The sequence below is a fragment of the Letharia columbiana genome (genome assembly GCF_014066305.1).
Source record: "Letharia columbiana isolate WasteWater2 chromosome Unknown Sc0000037_s0, whole genome shotgun sequence".
In the NCBI taxonomy this organism is placed as follows: Eukaryota; Fungi; Ascomycota; class Lecanoromycetes; order Lecanorales; family Parmeliaceae; genus Letharia; species Letharia columbiana.
Genome location: NW_023501081.1, coordinates 155,172 through 177,657, shown reverse-complemented (window position 1 = coordinate 177,657; position 22,486 = coordinate 155,172). Strand labels below are relative to the sequence as shown.

The 22,486-nt window shown below is 44.2% G+C and overlaps 8 protein-coding genes across 8 annotated transcripts; 5 read left to right on the top strand and 3 right to left on the bottom strand.

The window, feature by feature from the left end:
* Positions 1–452: 452 nt before the first annotated feature.
* Positions 453–3,209, top strand: HO173_009108 (uncharacterized protein; the record flags this gene model as incomplete). The annotated part of the gene is made up of 4 exons (XM_037311001.1): positions 453–650; positions 721–1,754; positions 1,801–2,169; positions 2,219–3,209. The coding sequence occupies 4 exons, from the start codon at positions 453–455 to the stop codon at positions 3,207–3,209; spliced, it is 2,592 nt and encodes an 863-aa protein (XP_037162095.1).
* A 2,788-nt stretch (positions 3,210–5,997) lies between these two features.
* Positions 5,998–7,649, bottom strand: HO173_009107 (uncharacterized protein; the record flags this gene model as incomplete). Its single annotated transcript, XM_037311000.1, has 2 exons — positions 5,998–7,086; positions 7,641–7,649. 2 exons carry the CDS (start codon positions 7,647–7,649, stop codon positions 5,998–6,000), a joined length of 1,098 nt encoding a protein of 365 aa, XP_037162094.1.
* Positions 7,650–8,657: 1,008 nt separating this feature from the next.
* On the top strand, positions 8,658–9,343 carry HO173_009106 (uncharacterized protein; the record flags this gene model as incomplete). Its single annotated transcript, XM_037310999.1, has 2 exons — positions 8,658–8,909; positions 9,080–9,343. 2 exons carry the CDS (start codon positions 8,658–8,660, stop codon positions 9,341–9,343), a joined length of 516 nt encoding a protein of 171 aa, XP_037162093.1.
* Positions 9,344–9,754: 411 nt separating this feature from the next.
* On the top strand, positions 9,755–10,592 carry HO173_009105 (uncharacterized protein; the record flags this gene model as incomplete). Its single annotated transcript, XM_037310998.1, has 2 exons — positions 9,755–10,070; positions 10,297–10,592. The coding sequence occupies 2 exons, from the start codon at positions 9,755–9,757 to the stop codon at positions 10,590–10,592; spliced, it is 612 nt and encodes a 203-aa protein (XP_037162092.1).
* Positions 10,593–10,693: 101 nt separating this feature from the next.
* HO173_009104 (uncharacterized protein) lies at positions 10,694–11,145 on the top strand (the record flags this gene model as incomplete). The annotated part of the gene is made up of 2 exons (XM_037310997.1): positions 10,694–10,793; positions 10,835–11,145. The coding sequence occupies 2 exons, from the start codon at positions 10,694–10,696 to the stop codon at positions 11,143–11,145; spliced, it is 411 nt and encodes a 136-aa protein (XP_037162091.1).
* A 1,912-nt stretch (positions 11,146–13,057) lies between these two features.
* On the top strand, positions 13,058–13,789 carry HO173_009103 (uncharacterized protein; the record flags this gene model as incomplete). Its single annotated transcript, XM_037310996.1, has 1 exon — positions 13,058–13,789. The coding sequence occupies one exon, from the start codon at positions 13,058–13,060 to the stop codon at positions 13,787–13,789; it is 732 nt and encodes a 243-aa protein (XP_037162090.1).
* A 437-nt stretch (positions 13,790–14,226) lies between these two features.
* Positions 14,227–14,652, bottom strand: HO173_009102 (uncharacterized protein; the record flags this gene model as incomplete). The annotated part of the gene is made up of 1 exon (XM_037310995.1): positions 14,227–14,652. One exon carries the CDS (start codon positions 14,650–14,652, stop codon positions 14,227–14,229), a length of 426 nt encoding a protein of 141 aa, XP_037162089.1.
* Positions 14,653–14,956: 304 nt separating this feature from the next.
* On the bottom strand, positions 14,957–16,333 carry HO173_009101 (uncharacterized protein; the record flags this gene model as incomplete). The annotated part of the gene is made up of 4 exons (XM_037310994.1): positions 14,957–15,582; positions 15,640–15,711; positions 15,758–15,961; positions 16,015–16,333. The coding sequence occupies 4 exons, from the start codon at positions 16,331–16,333 to the stop codon at positions 14,957–14,959; spliced, it is 1,221 nt and encodes a 406-aa protein (XP_037162088.1).
* Between the last annotated feature and the right edge of the window lie 6,153 nt (positions 16,334–22,486).

Here is a 22,486-nt window from a genome sequence, read left to right as displayed (position 1 = left end):
ATCAACCTGAAAGTGTGGACCTGTGGTGGAATGGTGGTGTTCGGGGAAAATCTTGGGCCCAGAGGTGCGGCTCAAATGCAACCACCGAGAATTCCCGCCAATAGCACCTCTAGCGCGTCCACCTGGTGCATGATCCTGGTCCTTCATCCGATGGACCGATAGTGACAGGACAGAAAAAGGTCGAATGGAATGCCATTGCTTATCAGGCCATCGCGGATCTTCGAATGATCCATCCTGGATTCCCGTGTGCAGCTTCTACTGCGTCGTACTGCATTCAATATCAGCAGCATGAGGAGAGGATGCATCCTTTCCAACCATCCACTTGCCAGTACCAACCCATCGGGCATTTCCATTACTTAATCAATACTTGAAAAAGGGCCTCCAAGGCACCCTCGCACGTTCCTTCGCGGCTGATCCATCCAGGGATCCGACTGCATCTCCGAGGAGAAGACATGGCGGGGGAAACCAAGATTGAGGACCAATCTGACCACCAAACACCTACGAATGACTTTCCCACCGCTGCCGAATCCAGCCCAAAACCAGGCAAGTCCAAGTCGCACAGCAAAGATAAAGGCTCTCCAGCCTCTGCATCTGCAAAGAGACGATGCGTCAGCACCGCCTGCATAGCTTGTCGTAGGAGGAAATCCAAGGTAGCTTCCTGCTCTACAATCCGTACGCTGTGGGGTCAGTGGATGGCTGACCAAGGATTGGAACGATCAGTGTGATGGTAACACACCAAGCTGTGCTGCTTGCTCCTCCGTTTACGGAACCGAATGTGTCTACGACCCCAACTCAGACCATCGCCGCAAGGGCGTCTACAAGAAAGATATCGATAACCTCAAGACGCGCAATTCCACTTTACAAACACTCATCCAGGCCATCCTCAACTACCCGGAGAACGAGGTACCGGGCTTGGTCAAACAGATAAGGACATGTGAGAGCTTGGACGATGTGGCCGAATCAATACTAGCTAGAGACAACGGCGTCGGAGAGGATGATAGAGTTGACGAAGCGCTCGCGAACGACAATGGCACGCCCTCGGTTGTCCCCAAATTTGAAAAGGAGCTGTCGGGAAAGATGGGCAAGCTGCGGCTGGACAATGGCTCCGTGAGCATCATTGGAGGAACTTCAAACCTGATCTTCGTAGGGTCTGGGACGGATGGGGAAGATGGAAGCAACTCAACCGATGATTCCGAGCAATATGAAGAGCAGGAATATGCCATTACCTCGTGGACAGAGGTCACCTCCGATCCGGACTTAGTTGTCCATCTGCTCAACATGTATTTTGCATGGCACTACACCTACTTCACCACACTTTCGAAAAGCCTCTTCTACCGTGACTTTCAGCGGGGCAGAACTCCCCGCGACATCAAACGAAAGACTGAATACTGCACGCCGCTGTTGGTCAATGCGATGCTCGCATTGGGTTGTCACTTTACATCTTGGCCTCAAGCTAGAGCCGATCCCAAAGATTCCGCGACCGCTGGCGATCACTTCTTCAGGGAAGCCAAGAGACTCATATTGGAGAATGATGAGCATGAAAATCCGAGGCTTGCAACAGTCCAAGCACTCGCTCTCATGTCTGTACGTGAAGCTGGATGTGGGCGCGAGGCTCGGGGATGGGTGTACAGTGGGATGAGCTTTCGAATGGCTTACGACCTAGGACTGAATATTGACTCCGGCTCTAACAACCTTGATGAGTCGGAGATTGATGCTCGCAGGATAACAATATGGGGCTGTTTCTTATTTGACAAGTGAGATTACCTTCCTCGCTGTATTCCGTTGATTCTGACATGCCAGATGTTGGTCGAACTACCTCGGCCGGCAACCTCAGCTGCCACTATCTAGCATCGCGGCCCCGAAATTCGATGTCTTCCCAATGGAGGATGCTGACGAGTGGTCACCTTACCTGGACACTGGGATCGGCAAAACGCATGCCCAACCGTCCCGAACACGCGCTGTCGCTCTTCAGACATCTCAACTATGTGAGATCAGTAGCGATCTACTGCTATACTTCTACCATCCTCATCAGCTGGAGAAGCCACTGGGCAAGCAGGCAGAGCTCAAGAAATTGAGTGAGCTGCACACAAGACTTGAAGCATGGCGGAAAACCCTACCGAAGGAGATGGAGCCAAAAGAGGGCCAGCTGCCGCATGTCCTTGTCATGCAGTAAGCCCGAATGCCGCCTTGCAAAGGAAACAAACTGACATGGCCATAGCATGTTTTTCCAACTTCTATTCATTCACCTGTTCCGCCCGTTTCTCAAATACAAACAAGCGACCTCTCCGCTACCTTCCCACGTTTCCCCACGGAAGTTCTTGACCCATGCCGCCTCCATGATCTCGAAACTCCTCCGCCTTTACAAACGAACCCACGGCCTCCGTCAAATCTGCAACATTGCCGTCTACATATCTCACTCAGCATGTACGGTACACCTTCTCAACCTCCCAGACAAAAATGCCGCACGGGACCTTGTTCACGGTCTAAAGCATCTAGAAGAAATTGGAGAAAGCTGGCTGTGCGCCCGCAGGACATTGGGGATATTACGTACGGTGGCGGGGCGTTGGAATATCGAGCTGCCTGAGGAAGCGGAGAAGACTCTCCAGCGTGCGCAGGAGAGGTTTGGGTTTTTGAACTCACCCGACCGTGATGTTACGCCTAAGGCGGATAATCAAATGCCACCGCCAACGCCGATGCAGCCATTGCCTCCACCTATAGCGAAACCTAAGACCGAACCGAGTGTGAACCACCGTCTCAACCCCGCGAACGGTGTCTCTAATGGCTTCTTCCCGATTACTGCTCCCCTGGCAAGTCCAATGCCTACGCCAGACATGCCGCGTCTTGACGGCATCCTTACCATGCCACCTCAATCAACCAACGATTTCAACAAGTCAAGGCAGCACAGCTACATCATGCCTCAAACGCAACAAGAGATATGGAATCACAGTCAAGCTTCGCAAGCGCCGTCGGTTCAGCAGACATCTCCTACAAGGCTGTTCGGTGGTGTAGATTCACTGATGCAGGATCAGGAATGGTGGCTGAGGGATTCGAATCAAATGTTTGCCAGTTGGAATGAGGTAGAGCAGGAAGCAGCCATGCAAGGCAACACTGGCTTCAACAATGGCACTGGAAATATGGGATATGGGAACAGTATCTACGGCATGGATGGGAGCGGAATGAACGGGTACGGTGGGCAAGTGAACAACTAGCTCTAGAATTTGCTCTATGATGTCAATCATGACTAACGCTGGAATGCGATCACGGTTGGCTATATATAAGCCCGCGATGCTAAAGCTTCATGATTGTTATCTCGGAAAAGAAGCTTCGCACGTTCTCGATTAGACGTCTATACATCAGGAGGAATAAGTCTTGTACTATATATCGCTTCCCTTGCTCTCTTCAGACCCTATGCTAGGCTTCGAACGACATCGAGCAGGTATGAATACACTTCGGATTCTCATGATTTCGCACTGATCTAGGCTTATCATTCTAGATTCATTGTTGGAAAAGGAGACTAAAGCCGCGGCGCTTCATGATGCGGTGTTGGCTAGGCAGATTCAAAATCTTGTTCCTATATAAGACTTACTAATAATCATCATTGAAAGTGGTTGGCGCCAACGATGATAGATATATGAGATACTTCTGTGCACACTTGTTCCTGCACAACGCTGAATCATCAGTAATGTTCCGCCTTTATCACTGCAATGATGGCCCTCCACTTCCCTTCTACTTCTTCTATGCTTTTTGCAATCTTTCAAGATATCTAAAGACTGTTACGTCATCGTCAATCATCGAATTGACATACAGTAACGGAATTCTCTAGTTCTGGTGTGAACACCAAACAGGAGATAATGACCAGCCGGATACCTCATCTCTGTTCAAGGTTCAAGGCAACAGAGGTCCAGCACTTCTGGCTGTCTCAGCAATCGCAACTGGCATCGCCCTCATTTTCACCTTCGTTCCAATCTTTGTCCGGGTAAGAACCGTCAAAAACCTAGGCTGGGATGATATGTGCATAGCCGCTGCCAATGTAAGGGCTGCATACGATCCGGACTCTTTACTCACACAGAGGAAATAACGTTTCCAGATATTGGCTATACTCTTGTTCACGTGTTACGTCTTCGAGGTACATGAAGGCGTTGGAATGCACGAGGAGTTTGTATCGCCTGAGCAGGTGGAGCATATTTCGAAATGGAACCATCTTGACGTGCTTCCAATCGTTCTGTCGGCTGTGTTTACGAGAATCTCTATCTGCTTCTTTCTGAGACGTTTTTTTGCGATTGACAAGACTTGGGGACTGTTTTTCTATTTCATGATAACATTTATTTGGATATCAAACCTACCCTTAGTCGTTGGTATTCTGTTCCTTTGTCGGCCTCTTGACAAGGTCTGGAACCCTTCAATCTCCGGCGAATGCTGGCCGCCTCAGACATTCGTTCATATTGGCTACTGGCAAGGTGGTAAGTGGTACAACTTCAAGCTTGCTCGTCTACCACCATAGCCGGGCTGATTTTGGTTCAGCTACTTCGGTGTTTTGCGATTTGACGCTCGCTCTTCTGCCTATTGTCTTCTTATGGAATGCGCAGGTCAGACTCCGGATCAAAGTTGGAATCTGTATAATCAAGGGAATGGGCATATTGTAAGGCTCTCTTTTGGCAGCAACCCTTCAGCTTTCGCTGATCATTCACCGCAGCACTGCCGTCTGCGCCCTCCTACGGACCGTCTTGCTTGAATTTCTAGCAGACCAAGATTTTACCTGTATGTTCTTTTATCTGGACCCCACGATGAAGCTTGGAAGGATCAATGATTGAGTCTTTTGAGATGGCAGTGTGATTTTGACTATCTGTTCTTTGTAAGGGCTGTGTTCCACCGATAGTATTCACTAATTCTAACTATTTTGTCTGCTAGGATGGAGGAAACGTTAGGAATTATTGCCCCTCGCATCCCCATGCTGAAACCTCTTTTCTGCTTCAGTACACAGAGGTGGAACGGCAAACCACAGAGAAGTTGGTACACCCTGCGACAGAATGCGAAGCACCACTTGAACCCTTCACATCGGACGCCTGATTCTTATCCCATCGAGAGCGCCTTTCGGTTATTCGTGGAAAATGTATTCAAGGCTTCAGGCGATATTAAATCTTCAACCGCCGCAAGTGAACTTAGCAATGCTCCTATAGAAGATGGAGATGATGTCAATGGGACCAGCTGAGGTTCTCCCAGCAACGAATGAGGAGGATCAGTCTCGGCTATCTTGTGCTCGGAGCATGTATAGTCCAGACGAGCAAGTTGTCGCTGACCAGGTCTAAGGTAGAAGCTAAAGGCTGCAAACAAAACATTAATAAGACTAGCTTGGTTGGCCTTTCCGCTACATAGCGCTCGACGGAATTTGAATAGAGCTGTAATGTACGATTTATCAAGAGTACCAGGAATAGATGAACGCGTCCAGCGGGTCAATCTCAGGCAGAGAGCCATCATCGCTTGATCACAAACATCAATTGCAGATATCTCAAAGCTCCGAGTTTCGAAAGAGGACCCACACAAGCGTCACACGTCCCGCCAAAGCATTTTGCCGAACAGAGTTTGACATCTGCCACCAGAGCTGCCGATGGAGGTATCGGACTATTTCTCTTACCCAATACTTCTGGGAAGGCTGTGCGTCTTGCTGGTTGAAGACGATGGTATAAGAGAAGAAATTTAGTCCTCAAATGAGGCAACAGCCCAGCAAGGTAAAAATTCATTGCGCCGTGGACTTGTTTTCAAAGCCCTCAAATGTCACAGCTTGCACTTTTCGTTACCCAACATGTCCAAGAATTCAACGTATTTGCTTGAAGAGATATCAGTAGCTATTTCCAAGACTATGTAGCCTGGAGAAAAAGAATCACAACGACTCGATCCCTAGCTCCATCGATCACCCCCCTCCCAATGACCGACCGTTTCAACTCACCCTGCCTACCAAAAAGCACATCGCTCCAGAAAATTCGCCTCCGACCACCCCTCTCAGAGAAGGCGCGGAAGCGTGCTCCGAATCGCAGAGAGCGGGATCGTGCACCACGTGTTCGTGCGGTAGGACCAGTAGTCCACGGAGCTGCCGCCGTCGGGAGCCACTGACGTGATAAGGGGCGTCCATCCTTGCTCCTCCGTGTCGATGACCATGGCCGCCCCGCTCGCAGGAGGCGCCGGAGGTACCTCGCTGGGATGGCGCACGGTGATTGCGAACGTGCTGTCCTCGCTTGAATCCGGTAGCGCACTTGCCGGAGAGTGCGTGGCCGGAGTGCTGAGTGCTGGTGTGGTCGGGTTCGTTGCTTCAGCAAAGACGTCGGGAGGGGGGATTGACGCGCCGACGGCATTCGTGGGTGTTCGTTTCGGTAGGCGAGGGACTGGCTCCAGGTATTCGTATTGATTTCGGGGTTCGGCTGTCTGCGTGCGGTCCTCCTCGTCCGGTTTTCCCTCTTCTGACTCTCTCCTCGCCCCCTTTTCCCCCTTAGCTGCTTGCTTTGAGGTCCCTCCGAGCGTTCGCGACCTTGTCGGCCTCTCCATCGACTGAGTCGCACGAGCCTTCGTCCGCCTCCCGTCGGCAACATTAACCGCTCCCTGAGCTGCAAACACGCTTTCCTTGTGTTCCTCTTCGCCTTCGGAAGTCATCTCGACCCACCCTATCCACTTGGATTTTTTCTTCTTTGGCGGCGCCTTTCTGACAGCGACACCTTTCTTCGCGCCCACATGCGTCTTATCCGCCACTCCGCGTCCACTCTTGTTTTCACGATTCAAAGTGCCGTTGAAAGCTGTCGCCGCCGTCTTTCCAAGCTTTGGGAACATTGGCGTCTTTGCTCCCCGTCGTTGTTTCCCCAGTTCCGCGCCTTTGGTCGACCTGAGGCCGCACATTGAACAAAGCCAATCACCAGAAGGTTCTTCCGTCACCCCAGCACATTCCCAGTGGTACCATCTCACCGGGCAGTCGTCATTGTCACAACAGATCCAGTTTACAGATGCGTCAGGCGTACCGCAGGTGCATCCGTACACTGCTTCATCGAGAGACGACCTTTCTGAGTCAGACTTCGCTGCCTCTGACGTTGATGGCTGAGGAACCTGTTGTGGGGAAAAGACTTTCAGTCGGTCTGACATGTTCGAAAGCCTGACGTTGATTGATTCGAGGTATGGTCGTCAGGTGGATAATTTCGAAGGCTGAGAAGTTGGAAGATTGCAGTGATGGTGAGGAGGGTAGAAGAAAGTCAGAGTCGATATTTCTGGTACTTATGCACGAACGTGGTGTCACCGAAATTCAGTGTCGAGCAAGATGTGTTCACCAATAACTTGCGAAACTTCAACTTTTCGATAACACGACTTTGAGACATCATCTTTGTAACATTTTTTGCGCAGGAACAAAGCACATATGTGGGCCAGCGGATTTTTGGGGTTTGTGTTGTTAAGGATCGTGGCCTTCTCCAGCCGGTCAGTACTACCTAAATCAGACATATCTTGCAGTAAATCCTGGCGAATGGTAAAGTATTGAGGGGCATTATTGAGGCGAGCTTGTGATTGTCGCTTGCTGACAACCAAGATTCGCAGAGTCGGTCGGCTGGTGGGAAGGGGAAAATTCGTGTGTGGACCTATTATGCAAAAGGCCGCGCACGGCTCCTTACCAGAGTCATCCCAGATACAGGCTACAGAGATACTGTCCTGGCCTTGACTGTCTGCACACTTAAAAGAGCTTGCTGAAAGACGGGTACTGGAAACGCAATATAATTACTGATAGGTCGAATACCATTAGCTATCCTGTCTAGTCAAACTTCTTGGAGAGTCAATGGGAGAAGCAGCGAGCGGATAATTGGATCGATAGATTTGTTTTGAGAGCCATTGCCATATACAAAACACCCGAGGTGACATGGCATGTGAGCGAGAAATTGGCTGGTGCAAATGACAACATGGCAAAGCAATTCCTTGGGTGTTGGAGCAATTATAAGCGCGACTCTCTCCGAATCTGTGGAACAGAAAACACCAGACGGAGTTCTTCTAAACGAACGCTAGGGGAAGATCAATAGAGGATATTTACTCGTGACTCACTTGTTGTCATAAATATAGAACAGTCGCAAATGCGGAGTTCAGTATGTAGCTAATATCAGGTTGCAAAACGACAGATCATCCTCAACACACAGTTCTGTGATCTGGTGTACCCTTCAAATCTACCATTCAAGCGAGATTTGGTAGAAGAGGCCTGGAGGAACCAGAACTGGACCTCTCTGCCTTCGTAGCCGTCAATAAGATGGTCCAATCGATACCATCATTGGCTACACCAAGCACTACATACCACTCGAATGCAATCCTGATCTCTTTACTCAGCTCATCCCTATCCTCAACTTTCAAGACGTCTTCTCACTCGACCCTGACATGTAAGCGTTTCTTCCACACCCTGTACTGGCTTTGATTCTTGGCTTTCCCACCTGGGACGGCTAAAAAAAAAAAAAAAAAAAAAAAAAAAAAAAAAAGGGGGGGGGAGATAAAAAATAAATTATATTTAAAAAAAAAAAAAAAAAATTTTTTGTTTTTTTTAAAAAACATAAAATAAAAGGGGGGAAAGGGGAATTTATGGGTGTTAGCATAAAAAACACGCCGATTTAATAAACGCGACTAAGTTAAACGCCTACAACTTCTAACTCACGATGTCACGGATTCTATCTTCCCGCGTACCTCTCGCACCGGCCGACCAAGCAAGGGTAATCAAGAATTCGGAAAAGACTGAATTAGCCTATCGCACTGCGGCATTACAAGGAGAATCTGACGTGCCGGAAAACGCCAAAGATGAAGTGGACTTCCGCTATGTGTGCTTTGTCAAGTCGTCAAAGACTGGGCATCTCTATGAGCTTGACGGAGACCAAACGGGTCCCGTAGACCACGGTATCCTAAAATTGGGGGTAGTGTTATTTTTTAAGGGGGGGGCCCTTTTTTTTTTTTTCCGGTCGGGAAAATTTTTTTTTTGGGGGTTTTTTTTTTTCCAATATTCTACCCCTTTTTTTTGGCCCCCAAAAATTTTTTTGTATCAAGCGCGCAAGATGCAATGATAGTGACGTTCCTCGGGTTCCAGGTGACTCCCCAAAACCTGGATGCACTCATAACCTCGTCCATCATGGAGAACATCATCTCTTCTATCATCACCGGGAAGCTCAGTGACAAGCAGCCCTATCTATGGTCGTTCGATCAAGACAGCTTGAGCATCACGAGTGTAGATGCAAACATTACCAACTCAGAGAATGGGTGCTACGCTAAAGCCTTAGCGACCAATCAGATCTTTATATATTTTCTTCCTGACGCTACAATTTACCTTCTTCCTTTATATCAGTATATATAACAGAATAAGGTAGGGCTGAACTAGAAAACCTTGAATTTGTATGTGCAGCCAATTATCAATTCGTCAGGTCTACGCTTTTTGGTTAGACACCGCGGGTAAATAAATTAGCGTCCGTAACCATTAGAAATCTACAAAAATCTATGTGCAGAAGTCTTCCCCTCTGAAATAACCAGCTCCCTACGGATGCTGTTACTTCATAATTTCGTAAATTATAAAGCTCAGTGTGCGCTTTCTAACGCTGTAAAAATAATGAAGTTTGGCCTACTATTGGTGGATTAAATGAACATTCAAATATGGTAGTCATGGTAGCCACACCAGACGCGTCCGGGATCGGATAATAATCCTTCCACCTGTTTGTGTAACCATTCTTCTTCCTTCCACCATTCTACCAATTCTACCAATTCCATCAATATGAACACAATCGTCTTCGGTACCCCTCGCCAAAGGTTACTCAACGTTTCAGGCACGTACACCCCTTCTGCCCGCCTCTTAGAGCCCCTACTGACGCCCCCAGGCCACCCCTCGGCGAATCCGCTACTGCTGGCAATCGAGGCCGCAAGCGAGCCCAACAGCTACCTACTACTGCTCATAAACGCGTTGGAAGGCCCTCAAAAAGAGCCCGAACGGATACGTCCTCCCCTACAGATTCCTCCCAAGCCAGCGGTGGTGCACCCAGCGATGCTACCTCCCAAGAGATACCCCCAAGACGCGTCTTCCTCCCCTACCCGTTCTTTATCACCCTATTTTAAAGCCTCTCAACGCGTGTTAGATCCTGAACATCGTCAAGAAGAAGCTCCTGAAAATATGATAATCACACCAGACGCGTCCGGGATCGGATAATAATCCTTCCACCTATTTATATAACCATTCTTCTTCCATCATTCTACCAATTCTACCAATTCCACCAATATGAACACATTTACCCTCGGTACCCTCGCACTCAGTTGAATAAGAGGAGGATCTACAACAGGCGAATGCGGAGAACACTGCGGAGAACATTGCGGAGACAGTCATCAGCAGCAGTGACACAACAGGCCTACTCTCCACGGTCTCACATCAATCCACTCAGCCAGTGCAAGAGAAGTCAATACAGCAGGCGAATGCGGAGAACACTGCGGAGAAACCAAGCGGCAACAAGGCCCCCAGCACCAAGAACACGGCTCAGCTCTCCAAGATCCCACGTCATATGCTCTCCACGGTTCCACATCAAATCATCACTCAGCAAGCGGAGAACACCACTGCAACTTAGCCTGTCATCCCCACTACATTAAGGAGTAAGAGGAGGAACTACAACAGGCAAATGCGGAGAACACTGCGGAGAACACTGCGGAGAACACTGCGGAGAACACTATGGAGAATACTGCGGAGAAACCAAGCGACAACAAGGCCACCTTCGTCAAGAACACGGCTCAGCTCTCCAAGATCCCACGTCATATCAGTTATCCACTCAGTCAGCCACTCAGCTAGCCACTCAGTCTGATACTCTACAAGAGGAGGAGCAAGAGGAGGAACTACAACAGGCAAATGCGGAGAACACTGCGGAGAAACCAAGCGGCAACAAGGCCACCATCGTCAAGAACACGGCTCAGCTCTCCAAGATCCCACGTCATATGCTCTCCACGGTTCCACATCAAATCATCACTCAGCAAGCGGAGAACACCACTCAACTGGCCGTTCCACATCAAATCATCACTCAGCAAGCGGAGAACACCACTGCAACTTGGCCTGTCATCCCCACTACATTGAGGAGCAAGAGGAGGAACTACAACAGGCAAATGCGGAGAACACTGCGGAGAAACTAGAAACCAAGCGGCAACAAGGCCACCATCGTCAAGAACACGGCTCAGCTCTCCAAGATCCCACGTCATATGCTCTCCACGGTTCCACATCAAATCATCACTCAGCAAGCGGAGAACACCACTACAACTTGGCCTGTCATCCCCACTGCATTAATATGGTACATCACTGCAATAACGTCACAAGAGGAGGATCTACTATCACAGTCAATTGGGCCTCTACAGGAGGAACATCGGACGATACATATTTGGACGAATTGAAACCGTCCGATGTCTACAGCTATTTCATTATTCGAAAGATTTCACTGCGGTAGGAGAGATTGTGGGATTCACACTACTAATTGGCACGTTGTCTCCATTTCTTTTCGATATTTCGATACTTCTTGCCATAAGGACATGGCCTTTCTCTGTTTTTTATAGGCAATTAAAATTTTAAAATTTTTTTTTTTTTAAAAAAATATTTTTTTTTTTTTTTAATTAAAATACTACCTATATTTAAATACGAAGCTGTGAAAAGAATATCAAATCCTCGAGATCTACTTTTTTTAAGTTATTTTCTTTCTTCTATAATATAATAATAAAGAAATTCGATAAAGTTATAGAGTTAGTTATACGCTTTCACATAATATAGCGTAGATGAAATTTGATAAAGTATTCGAAAAGATATATATCAAAGACTTAGATATATGTGCACTGTCGAGTTTACGAGAAGAGCCCCTCCGGCAGGAAGCTCCCGAAGGGCCCTCGGAGAGCCCCCGGAGGAAGGGGGGTTAGGGATCTCCCTCTACGGATCACTCCAACACAGTAACTACTACGTAACTCAACTCACTCTAATTATTCGAGAGCTCTTGGGGATTCCCCGAAGGATCAGAGTGATCTTGGGGGTGAATCAAATACCTGCAGTGTTGTGAGTGGTCTTCCCACGGCGTCGACAAGCTTTCCACTACTAGGTACGAGTAGCCCCGCGCTCCAGCACATAAGGTATTTCACATTACGGCAGTAGACGGACTACTCGCCCTCTTCCGTGGGAATACAATTTTAAATGTTGGGTACTTGGCCGTCGACTTTTGCAACACTCAGACAACCAAGGCTGGTACAAGATGGGACTGGTCTCCGAGAAAAGGTCGACTAGATTGAGTGTAGTATCGCGCCATGAGTAGGAGCTGCAACGCCGGGAAGTGGCTTCGCTGCTCGTGGCCCAAAGGAAAAATCTTCCAAACGAAATCAGCAAACACACGCGTTCGGTATGGTGTTCCGTGATTGGTCCAATGAGCAGACTTGGCTGGCTTAGCGCGCGGCGCGAGACAACTCCCGAGCGTTTCGGCTACCAGACCTGACACACTCCATCGTCTCACAGAGACCTTTGGCTTTTCACTCTTCATCGATTTTGATTTTTTTTACAACACGAGGACGTTGTAACCCTCACCTCAGGGGCCCGTAAGCTAGTCATGGCTGCAGCTGCACCACTTCAGTCCGCATCTGCAGCGATGCAGCTGTCAACAGAATCTACAGACTCATCGTGAGTGTCGCAAGGATAATGCCATGAACAGTTGTATCACGGATTTCCAGCGCAGCAAACATTTCAGAGCATCTCCAAGGTTCGTTTTGTTGCTTTCAGCTGCCTTGACGTTCGAAAAAATGATCTAGCGCCCCATCCAACATATTTCTGAAACTCAGCCTATATGGCATCGCTGCGAGGTGCCACAATCCCTTTGTGTCCAACAAAGGATTTGAGAAGGGCGATGGCCCTAGAATCATGTTCGCGCGTGCCGTGCTCCTCTCCCCCAGTCGCTCATAAGTACCACTGTCTCTACCCCAAGTCTTTCCGTTCGCATTACTCGCTGCATACTAGTACTGTCTTTCTTTTTGAAAATCCGCTCTTTCTTGGATCTTTGCTTGCCAAAGAACGTCCGTCATTATGTTCCCCCAAGCGTCTGGAACGCTGCGATCACTCCTCTCCCTCTGCTTCGCCCTTTCCTCCGTCGTTGCTCCAGCCCTCGCCGTCCCAACCCCGGCCGAGCACTCCAGTCCATGGCTGCCCCGCTCCCTCAAATCCCTCTTCGAACCCCGAGACACGAACCCATGCGGAGGCACCGGCTTCGTCCTCAAGAACAAAGCCTCCTACCCCCAAACCTTCACCGTCTTCAATGGGAAATGGTCCATCGTCTCTGATCCCATCAAAACCATCACCCTCGGCGCCCAAGGCTCCCAGGTCGTCACACTCACGCCCGGTTTCGTCGGGCACGTCCAACGCGGCGCCGTCCTCCCCGCCACCTGGGTCGAGCTCAACATGGTCCCGGGCGGATCCGACGGGGACGTCAGTCTCGAAATCGGATGCGACGGCGCCGCCACGGTCCAAGCCACCGGCGCCGGCGACGACCAGACCGTCTGGGGCTTCACGACCAACGTCAACCAACGCTGCACCGGCCCCAAGTGCGCCCCCGCCGACGCGTACTACGTCCCGGGGACCTACGAGGACATCGGCGGCGCGTTGACCAGCGCGACGGACGTGCTGGACATTTCGTCAAAGGCCCCCGTGCAGGCGTTTGAGCAGCAGCAGCTCGCGCAGGCGTACGAGTATCTCCTCGGCGGGACCGGCACGAATCAGGCCATCTCGTCCAACAATTGTCTCATCATCACCTTTTACTGAGGAGCGGTGGGCGAAGCATGCATGCGTGCGGCCTGCGCTGGGGAATCTGCGGCGGACGGGTTGCCGGGAGCTGGGCGCGGTCTGTGTGGTGTGCGCGGGCCATGCCTGTATTATACAGTATTTTTATCTTCGGCTTTCCGTTGCCGGTCACGGGAACGACAACATTCTCTCCATGGTGTTTCACACCCGGCTCTTCACCTTATGTAGATCTCCATCATTAATATAAAAAAAAGTGAAAAAGCATTTCCCGCGCGAGATCCGCATCCTTTCAATTGCACTTGTGATTCCGTGTAATAATGCCTGAGATCATCCAACGGCTTCTTCTTTTCTTTTTTCGCAAACCCGCATCCAGCGGACACGGTAGGCGCAATCCGAACGGTGTGTCGTGCGTTGCTCATCCCGGTCCGGATCCTCGAGGGCGAGTTCGCGTCGGGCGATCATTTGCCATGTCCTTCGAGGTTGGATCGGTCGGTCAGTCTTGAGGGTGCGATTCGGTTCGTCGGGTATTCACATTGCAGTCCGTGATGGAGGGACGTCCGCTCCAGCTGACGGATTGCGGATGGAGGGGGGGGTTTGGTTGCTTGGGCTGTGTGAGGCGTAGTGGGGCATATTGTAGTAGAGCGCTCAGTTTTGCCACCGTTCTGGGAAGGGGGGGTTTCTTCTTCTTCTTCTTCTTCTTCTTCTTCTTCTTCTTCTTCTTCTCCTTCTTCTTCTTCTTCTTCTTCTTCTTCTTCTCCTTCTCCCTCTTCTTCTTCTTCTTCTTCTCCTTCTTCTTCTTCTTCTTCTCCACAATCCACAAAGGCGGATGCAGAAAGGATATGTGCGAGAAGGCTGCGCTCCGCACCGTTCCCTGGGTCTGCCATGTCGTTCTACGTGGAAGAAATCATCCTTTGCTTTTTCTAAGCCACAGCACGACAAGATCATGATAGGTGGGTGAGTGAGATTGAAGAGGAAGGATGGAATTCGAGGTTAAGGCCGAGGAGTTACTAGGATCGTCAACTTTGGCTACCTTAATCCCGACGTAATAAGCGAGAGACCTGGCCTCAGATTTGGTCTAGGCCTGGGTGTCTGGAAGTCAAAGCCTACGCGTAATCTATGCCATTGTGCGGTATATAGATGTCCCGTAGTACTTGGTATGCTTGCGTCAGGTTATATTCTAATAGCGGTTCAATTGTAGCCCTCTTTGCCCTTGATCACCCCATAAGCTCCTCCACCCTTGCCAAACATCTCATTCAGATCATGCACCATAGCCTCAGGCCGCTCATGAGCAGCAAAATGTCCACCGTCTGGATGTTGGCGCTCAAATACAACAGGTCCAAGAATCCTACCCCAGCTTTTCGGAGGGATATCGAGATCCTTCGGATAATAAGCCAGCCCGAGTTTGACGTGCGGAATGTACTCCCCGATCGCAGAGCGATCAGATCCAGTCGCATGTCCCACTTCATAGTAGATCCTCGTGCTAGCAGCTGGCCCAGCGGTCGAGAACCAGTATATCGAGATCCAAGTCAGGATCTCATCGTCAGTCCAAGGGTAATGGTCGGTCCAGTCATGGAGTTTCTCGTAGATCCAAGCAAGTAATGCAACTGGGCTGTCGGCCAAACCATAGCAAAGGGTTTGAGGTTTAGTACGTTGTATTTCATTGTAACCGTATCCTTCTTTCTGGAACCACTGTGTGCGTGCCCAGCCTGCCTTTTCATAGTCGCTGTAGGGTGTCACAGCATGTTGCAATGCCAGCGCTGGAGAGCTAGTGAATGTCGGAGCATGTGTGGGTCTGACATAATTGATATGGCTGGCTGTATTTTTGTCAGCGTGCTCTCAAAGGCGCGGATATCGAGTGTTTGAATGCTGACCTTTGCAGTGTTGCGGATACCGGAAGCCAATTACACGAGTAATGTGACTGCCCCAATCACCTCCTTGAGTTACTAGGGATTGTTAGTCTAATTTCGCTCATACTGCAAACGAGATTACCGTATTGATCATAGCCAAGTTGAAGCATCAGCTTGTGGCAAGTCTCAGCATACTGCTTCAAAGCGAAGCCGCGCTTTTTGACGCCATCGGAGAAGCCAAAGTTGGGCAAAGATGGCGCAACGACATGAAAAGCTGGACCTTTGCCTCCGTCCTGCTTTGCGAGTAGTGGCAGTAGCTTCACGACTTCCAAGAAACTACCAGGCCCTGCACCGTGTCAATAATCCTGCGTCTTAGTCTAGTCGCGTTGAAAGACATACATCCGTGTACGAAAAGCAGTGGTATAGCCTTGGAATTCTCGCTTTTCTGATGAACGAAATGAATTCTCAGAGCCTCGTATCCATCGACTTTGATCTGGGTCTGGAACTGGGGCAGTTTGTTGATTTCCGCCTCCTGATGCTTCCAGTCGAATCCATCCTTCCAGTATGCAGTCAGCCGCTTCACATCAGCCAGCGGAGCTCCATAGTCCCATCCGGCATCATCCAGTTCATCCGGGAATTCTGTCAATTCCAACTTCGCGCGTAATCTCTCCAGTCGATCGTTCGGCACAGCTACCGTGAAGGGCGTTGCTGATGCCATGGGGTCTTTGAAATGATTTTCCGTATATAAGGGTGAGGAGTGGATTCTGGCTCAGAAGTAATGAAAGAGATGTAGAATATCTTTGGGGGATTCAGTGATTGATATATGCAACGCTTCTCTGAGATCTGCAGCCAACAAGTTAATTTTTTTTTGGGAAGATTGAGATCAAATCGCTTAATCGTAGTCCGACTATTCGCTTCGCTTATAGTAGTCCTTAACTCAAAGACGCATTAGTCTTAAAGACGCGAAAATCTATTATTTCTTTTCTAATTCTATATAAATTTTATTCTATAACTTAAATCTTAATAAATATATCTTAATATATATATATTAGCTTTTATAGATTATAATTTAATTTTTAAATATAAGTTTTAATAGTCTTATCGTTTTTTTTTTTTTTATTTTTTTTTTTTTAATAATATTTTTTTTTTTTTTTTTTTTTTTTTTTTTAGCTTTTTTTTTTATTATAATTAGAGATTTATATATTTAATCTACTAATATTTATTCTTCTTCTAAATAATTATTTTAGAAAGTATCTTATATATTCCTTATTATATTCTTTTTTTAATATTTTTATTTTTTTTTTTTTTATTTTTTCTTAAATATTATTAATAACAAAAAGGCCTTTGAAATTAAATTCATAGAGTTAGATTTTTCTAAGTCAAATCGAATTAATTTAACCCAACAATATCTCTTGCCGCTTAGTGAAATTTTTGACGAATAAATGAAATAGCATAAGTAATTAAAATACAATTCGGAAAGAAATTGACGGACGGTTTCAATTCGTCTAAATATGCATCGTTCCGGAGTGATGATCTGATGTGGAACCGTGGAGAGCATATGACGTGGGATCTTGGAGAGCTGAGCCGTGTTCTTGACGATGGTGGCCTTGTTGCCGCTTGGTTTCTCCGCAGTGTTCTCCATAGTGTTCTCCGCAGTGTTCTCCGCATTTGCCTGTTGTAGTTCCTCCTCTTACTCCTTAATGTAGTGGGGATGACAGGCTAAGTTGCGTGGTGTTCTCCGCTTGCTGAGTGATGATTTGATGTGGAACCGTGGAGAGCATATGACGTGGGATCTTGGAGAGCTGAGCCGTGTTCTTGGTGCTGGGGGCCTTGTTGCCGCTTGGTTTCTCCGCAGTGTTCTCCGCATTTGCCTGTTGTAGTTCCTTCTCTTACTCCTTAATGCAGTGGGGATGACAGGCTAAGTTGCAGTGGTGTTCTCCGCTTGCTGAGTGATGATTTGATGTGGAACCGTGGAGAGCATATGACGTGGGATCTTGGAGAGCTGAGCCGTGTTCTTGGTGCTGGGGGCCTTGTTGCCGCTTGGTTTCTCCGCAGTGTTCTCCGCATTCGCCTGTTGTAGATCCTCCTCTTATTCAACTGAGTGCGAGGGTATCGAGGGTAAATGTGTTCATATTGGTGGAATTGGTAGAATTGGTAGAATGGTGGAAGAAGAATGGTTACACAAATAGGTGGAAGGATTATTATCCATCCCGGACGCGTCTCACCGGTGTGATTATCATATTTTTAGAGGCTTCTTCTTAACGATGTTCAGGATCTAACACGCGTTGAGAGGCTTCAAAATAGGGTGATGAAGAACGGGTAGGGGGGAAGACGCGTCTTGGGAGGTAGCATCGCTGGGTTGGAAGGCATCATCGCTGGCTTGAGAGGAGTATGTAGGGGAGGACGTGTTGGGCTCGCTTGCGGCCTCGATTGCCAGCAGTAGCGGATTCGCCGAGGGGTGGCCTGGGGGCGTCAGTAGGGCCTCTAAGAGGCGGGTAAAAGGGGTGTACGTGCCTGAACCGGACGCGTTTGGTGTGACTACAATATTTGAATGTCAGTTTAACCCACCTACCGCTGGCTTGGGAGGAGTATGTAGGGGAGGACGTATCCGTTCGGGCTCTTTTTGAGGGCCTTCCAACGCGTTTATGAGCAGTAGTAGGTAGCTGTTGGGCTCGCTTGCGGCCTCGATTGTCAGTAGTAGCGGATTCGTCGAGGGGTGGCTTGGGGGCGTCAGTAAGGGGCTCTAATTGGGCGAGGGGTACCGAAGACGATTATGTTTATATTGGTGGAATTGGTAGAATTGGTAGAATTGGTAGAATTGGTAGAATTGGTAGAATGGTGGAAGAATAATAAACAGGTGGAAGGATTATTATCCGATCCCGGACGCGTTTGGTGTAACTATTATAACTACTATATTTGAATGTCCATTTAATCCACCAATAGTAGGCCAAACTTCATTATTTTTACAGCGTTAGAAAGCGCACACTGAGCTCTATAATTTACGAAATTATGAAGTAATAGCATCCTTAGGGAGGTAGTTATTTCAGAGTGTAAGACTTCTACACATAGATTTTTGATGAGGGAGATACGGGAGGGCTACCGGGCTGACTCAGCCGGTCTAACTAAAAAGCGTACAGGACCCGAATTGATGATTGGCTGCACATACAAATTCAAGGTTTTCAAGCTCAGCCCTATCTTATTCTATTATATATACTAATCAATCATCAATTCAGGGTCACTACGCTCTTTGGTTAGACCGGCTGAGTCATCGCGGGTAAATAAATTAGCGTCCGCAACCATCAAAAAAATAGGACAGCCGGACAGCCCTGATCAAAAAACAGGTACACATTGTTTGATTTCAGAATAACTTTTTTTTTTCTATTAAAATTTTTTTTTTTTTTTTAAAATTTTAAAGCGCTGTTTGCGCTTTCCGAATTTTTAAGAATTTTGAAATTTGGTCTTATAATTATTAAAGCGCAAGGAATTCAAATATCGCTCACCAAAGTTCGCTCGACAGCCGGACAGCCCGCTCACCAAAGATCGCTCACCAAAGATCGCTCACCTATTTACTCGATAGCCCTGATCAAAAAAATGATTATGAATTTAATTCATAGGCCTTTACTCGTATACTAATAAATTCTTTTATAAATTAGATTAATAGCTATTATATATTTTTAAAATAATAAAAGTCTAAGTAGTAAATAATTCTTTAAATTATTAATTATATTTAATAACGTTTTTAGCTTTATAAAGAGTTCTAATAAGTATAAAAGATATAAACTTATCTAAAGTTATAGCGCAGATATTAGATTTCTAATTTTTCGAGTATTACTTTAGAGTTATAGAGTATAAAATTAATTTTTTAAAAGATCGAATATATAGTACTAGACGTAAAGATTTAGATTCTTATTTAATTAAATACTACGAGAAAGTCGAGTTTATTAAAATCGTTATTTCTAAAATATATAATTAAATCTATAGTCTTTATATAATAGTATTTAAATAATTAAAAGTATTCTATATTTAATAGTTATATAATATATATAGAATATAAGAGAAATATAAATAAGTCGATTTTTAATTATTAGATAAATATATAAAATTCGTAGATATAGTAAGATTCGAAGTCGTTTAGAATTAAGATTCTTTATTTTTTACTTAATAATAATAAAAAAATATATTAAAATATAATAGCTAGTTATATATTAGTCGATTATTTAAATATTTAATAAATAAAATAATTAATATAATATTCGAAGGTAAGTCGTTTTTATTCTATTTATATAGAATATAAATATCTTTTAAAATTACGAATAGAGATATACTTTAGTCTTCGACGCTAATATATTTTATAAATATAATATAATTATAATTATCTAGATCTATAAATTATAGAGATTTATTTTTATTTAAAGTAATAATATAATAAACGATTTTATAGTTAATTTGAAAGTTAATCTTATCTATATTTTAAATATTTTAATATTATATATCTTTCTCTTTATAGCCCTATCGAAATTTCTTATATATTACGCGTATACTTTTAATATTATATATATTCTTATACTCGACATTAAGAGATTTTTACTTTTATTTATAATATTTAAAATATCGTTTTATAAATTATATAGTTTAATCTTTATCGAGTAATTTAAGAGAATAATACGAATTTAAAATAATTTTTAGAATATATTTAAAAATATTTTAAATGTAATCTAGTTAAAGTAAATATTTAATATTATTTAAATAATTAATATAATTATATAGCGATTATTTTTAAGTCGTAATAAGACGTATATAGATAAGTATTTAAGTACTTCTAAAAGCTTATTCTCGAAGTTATCTTTATATTTATCGCGATTTAAGATTATAATACTCTATAACCGCTATAGCGCTGCGAAAATAATTATTCTTATATTTATTAATAATCTTTTAAACGAGTTTCTTTTATTTAGAATAAGATATAGATATAATATAATAGAATAATAGTAAATTATAATATAGAGTATCAAATCGCGAAAAAACGCGTCTTTGAGACTAGTGCGTCTTTGAGTTATAATTAAAATAAAAGAAAAAATAGTTTTTTTTTTTTTTTTTTTTTTTTTTTTTTTTTTTTTTTTTTTTTTTTTTTTTTTTTTTTTTTTTTGTTTTTTTTTTTTTTTGTTTGGGGGTTTATTTTTTTTTTTGCTTTTTTTTGGTTTTTTTTTTTTTTTTTTTTTTTTTTTTTTTGGGTTTTTTATGTTTTTTTTTTTAATTTTTTTTTTTTTGTTAAAAGGGGGAAATAGACTTTTTTTTTTTTTTTTTTTGGGTTCGGGTGAATTACGCTAGTAGGATTCTAATATCACTATATTGCTATTAATTCTATTAAAAATTATTACGACTTAAGTTATATAGCTATAATAATCTAAGAAATAAAATAACTTTTAAAGATTAATAATGCTAGCTTAAATATAATCTACGATAAGTATATTTCTTATTAAAAAGTTATTAAAAATTAAGTAGAACCTCTAGATGTTAAGTTATTAAAAAAACTCTTTAATAGATTAAATATAAAGAACGAAGATAAGATAAATAGTACTCTATAACTATACTCTCTATACATTATATACGTAAAGGGCTAAATCGTATTAGAAATATCTTATTATATAACTTATCGATAGATCTTAGCACGCGAGACTAACTTAGTAGAGTATAATAAGATAATAAAATACGATGAGGCGGAGGTTCATATAGCTTTAGAACTATCTCTTATTAGTTTATACTATCTATAATAACTCTAAGTAATACTTTAGAGAAAGAGAAAGTAGATAGAAATAGTCGATAATTGATAGAAAGAAGATAAAGATAAGAAGATGGCTTAATAGGCGGTAGGTAGTTGAAATATAAAAGAAGAATAATGAAAGAAGTACGATTATATAGTTATTAAATAAGCTTGAAAACAGCTATATTCGAAGAATAATCGGACCGTATACTAATTTTATAAGTGGTTCTATATGATTATATATGCTTACTACGACTATAAGCTTACTTTATAGCTATACTTATCTATACTATCGCTTTTAATAATTCTTATCTTCCGCTATATATAGAGCGACTTAACAGTTTATATAATTATATAAGATACGATATATACGCTTTCTATTAATAGATCTTATATTATAACTTAAAGAATTATCAAAGATACGCTTCTTTAGACTCGATATACGCGATCGAGCGATGGCCATATTACTTTTATGCTTATATTAAATATAATTCTTTTACTACTTTATCTTAACGATAAGATTCTACTATAACTTAATAAGTGTATATTTAATAATTTTATTAAATCGATTAGTATCTAGATAATTAGTATACTTATTAATCTCTATATCCTCTTTAAAGGCGAATAACTCTTTATACAGTCGAATTCTAAAGTCTCTATACTATCTCTTCTTTTAATAAAAGCCTATATAGCTCTTAATCTTAAAGTTATTAATAATGCTATAATTTAGTACTTAATAGAAGATTAATTACCAATTTCTCATAATCTTTCTCTAAGTCTTATACGCCTAGCGATACTAATCGACGATATTTACGAAGTCTATATTATAGTTATAATCATTAATATAATATAAAAATCTCAAGTATCGCCCGAGGCTATTTATTAAATAGCTCTCTTATAGCCTTTATATTAATAAAGATAAGATCTAGTCTTTTTCGCCATTTCTTAATAATATTACTCGCTTTATCTACTATATATATCGTAGATAGCGAGAGTATCGTATTATTATTAATTTAGCTTAGATATAATACGTCGTCTATCGATATAGCTACGAGCGTTCTTTAGAGTAGCTTATAATCTCATTTTTCCCTTATAACCTATAGAATAACT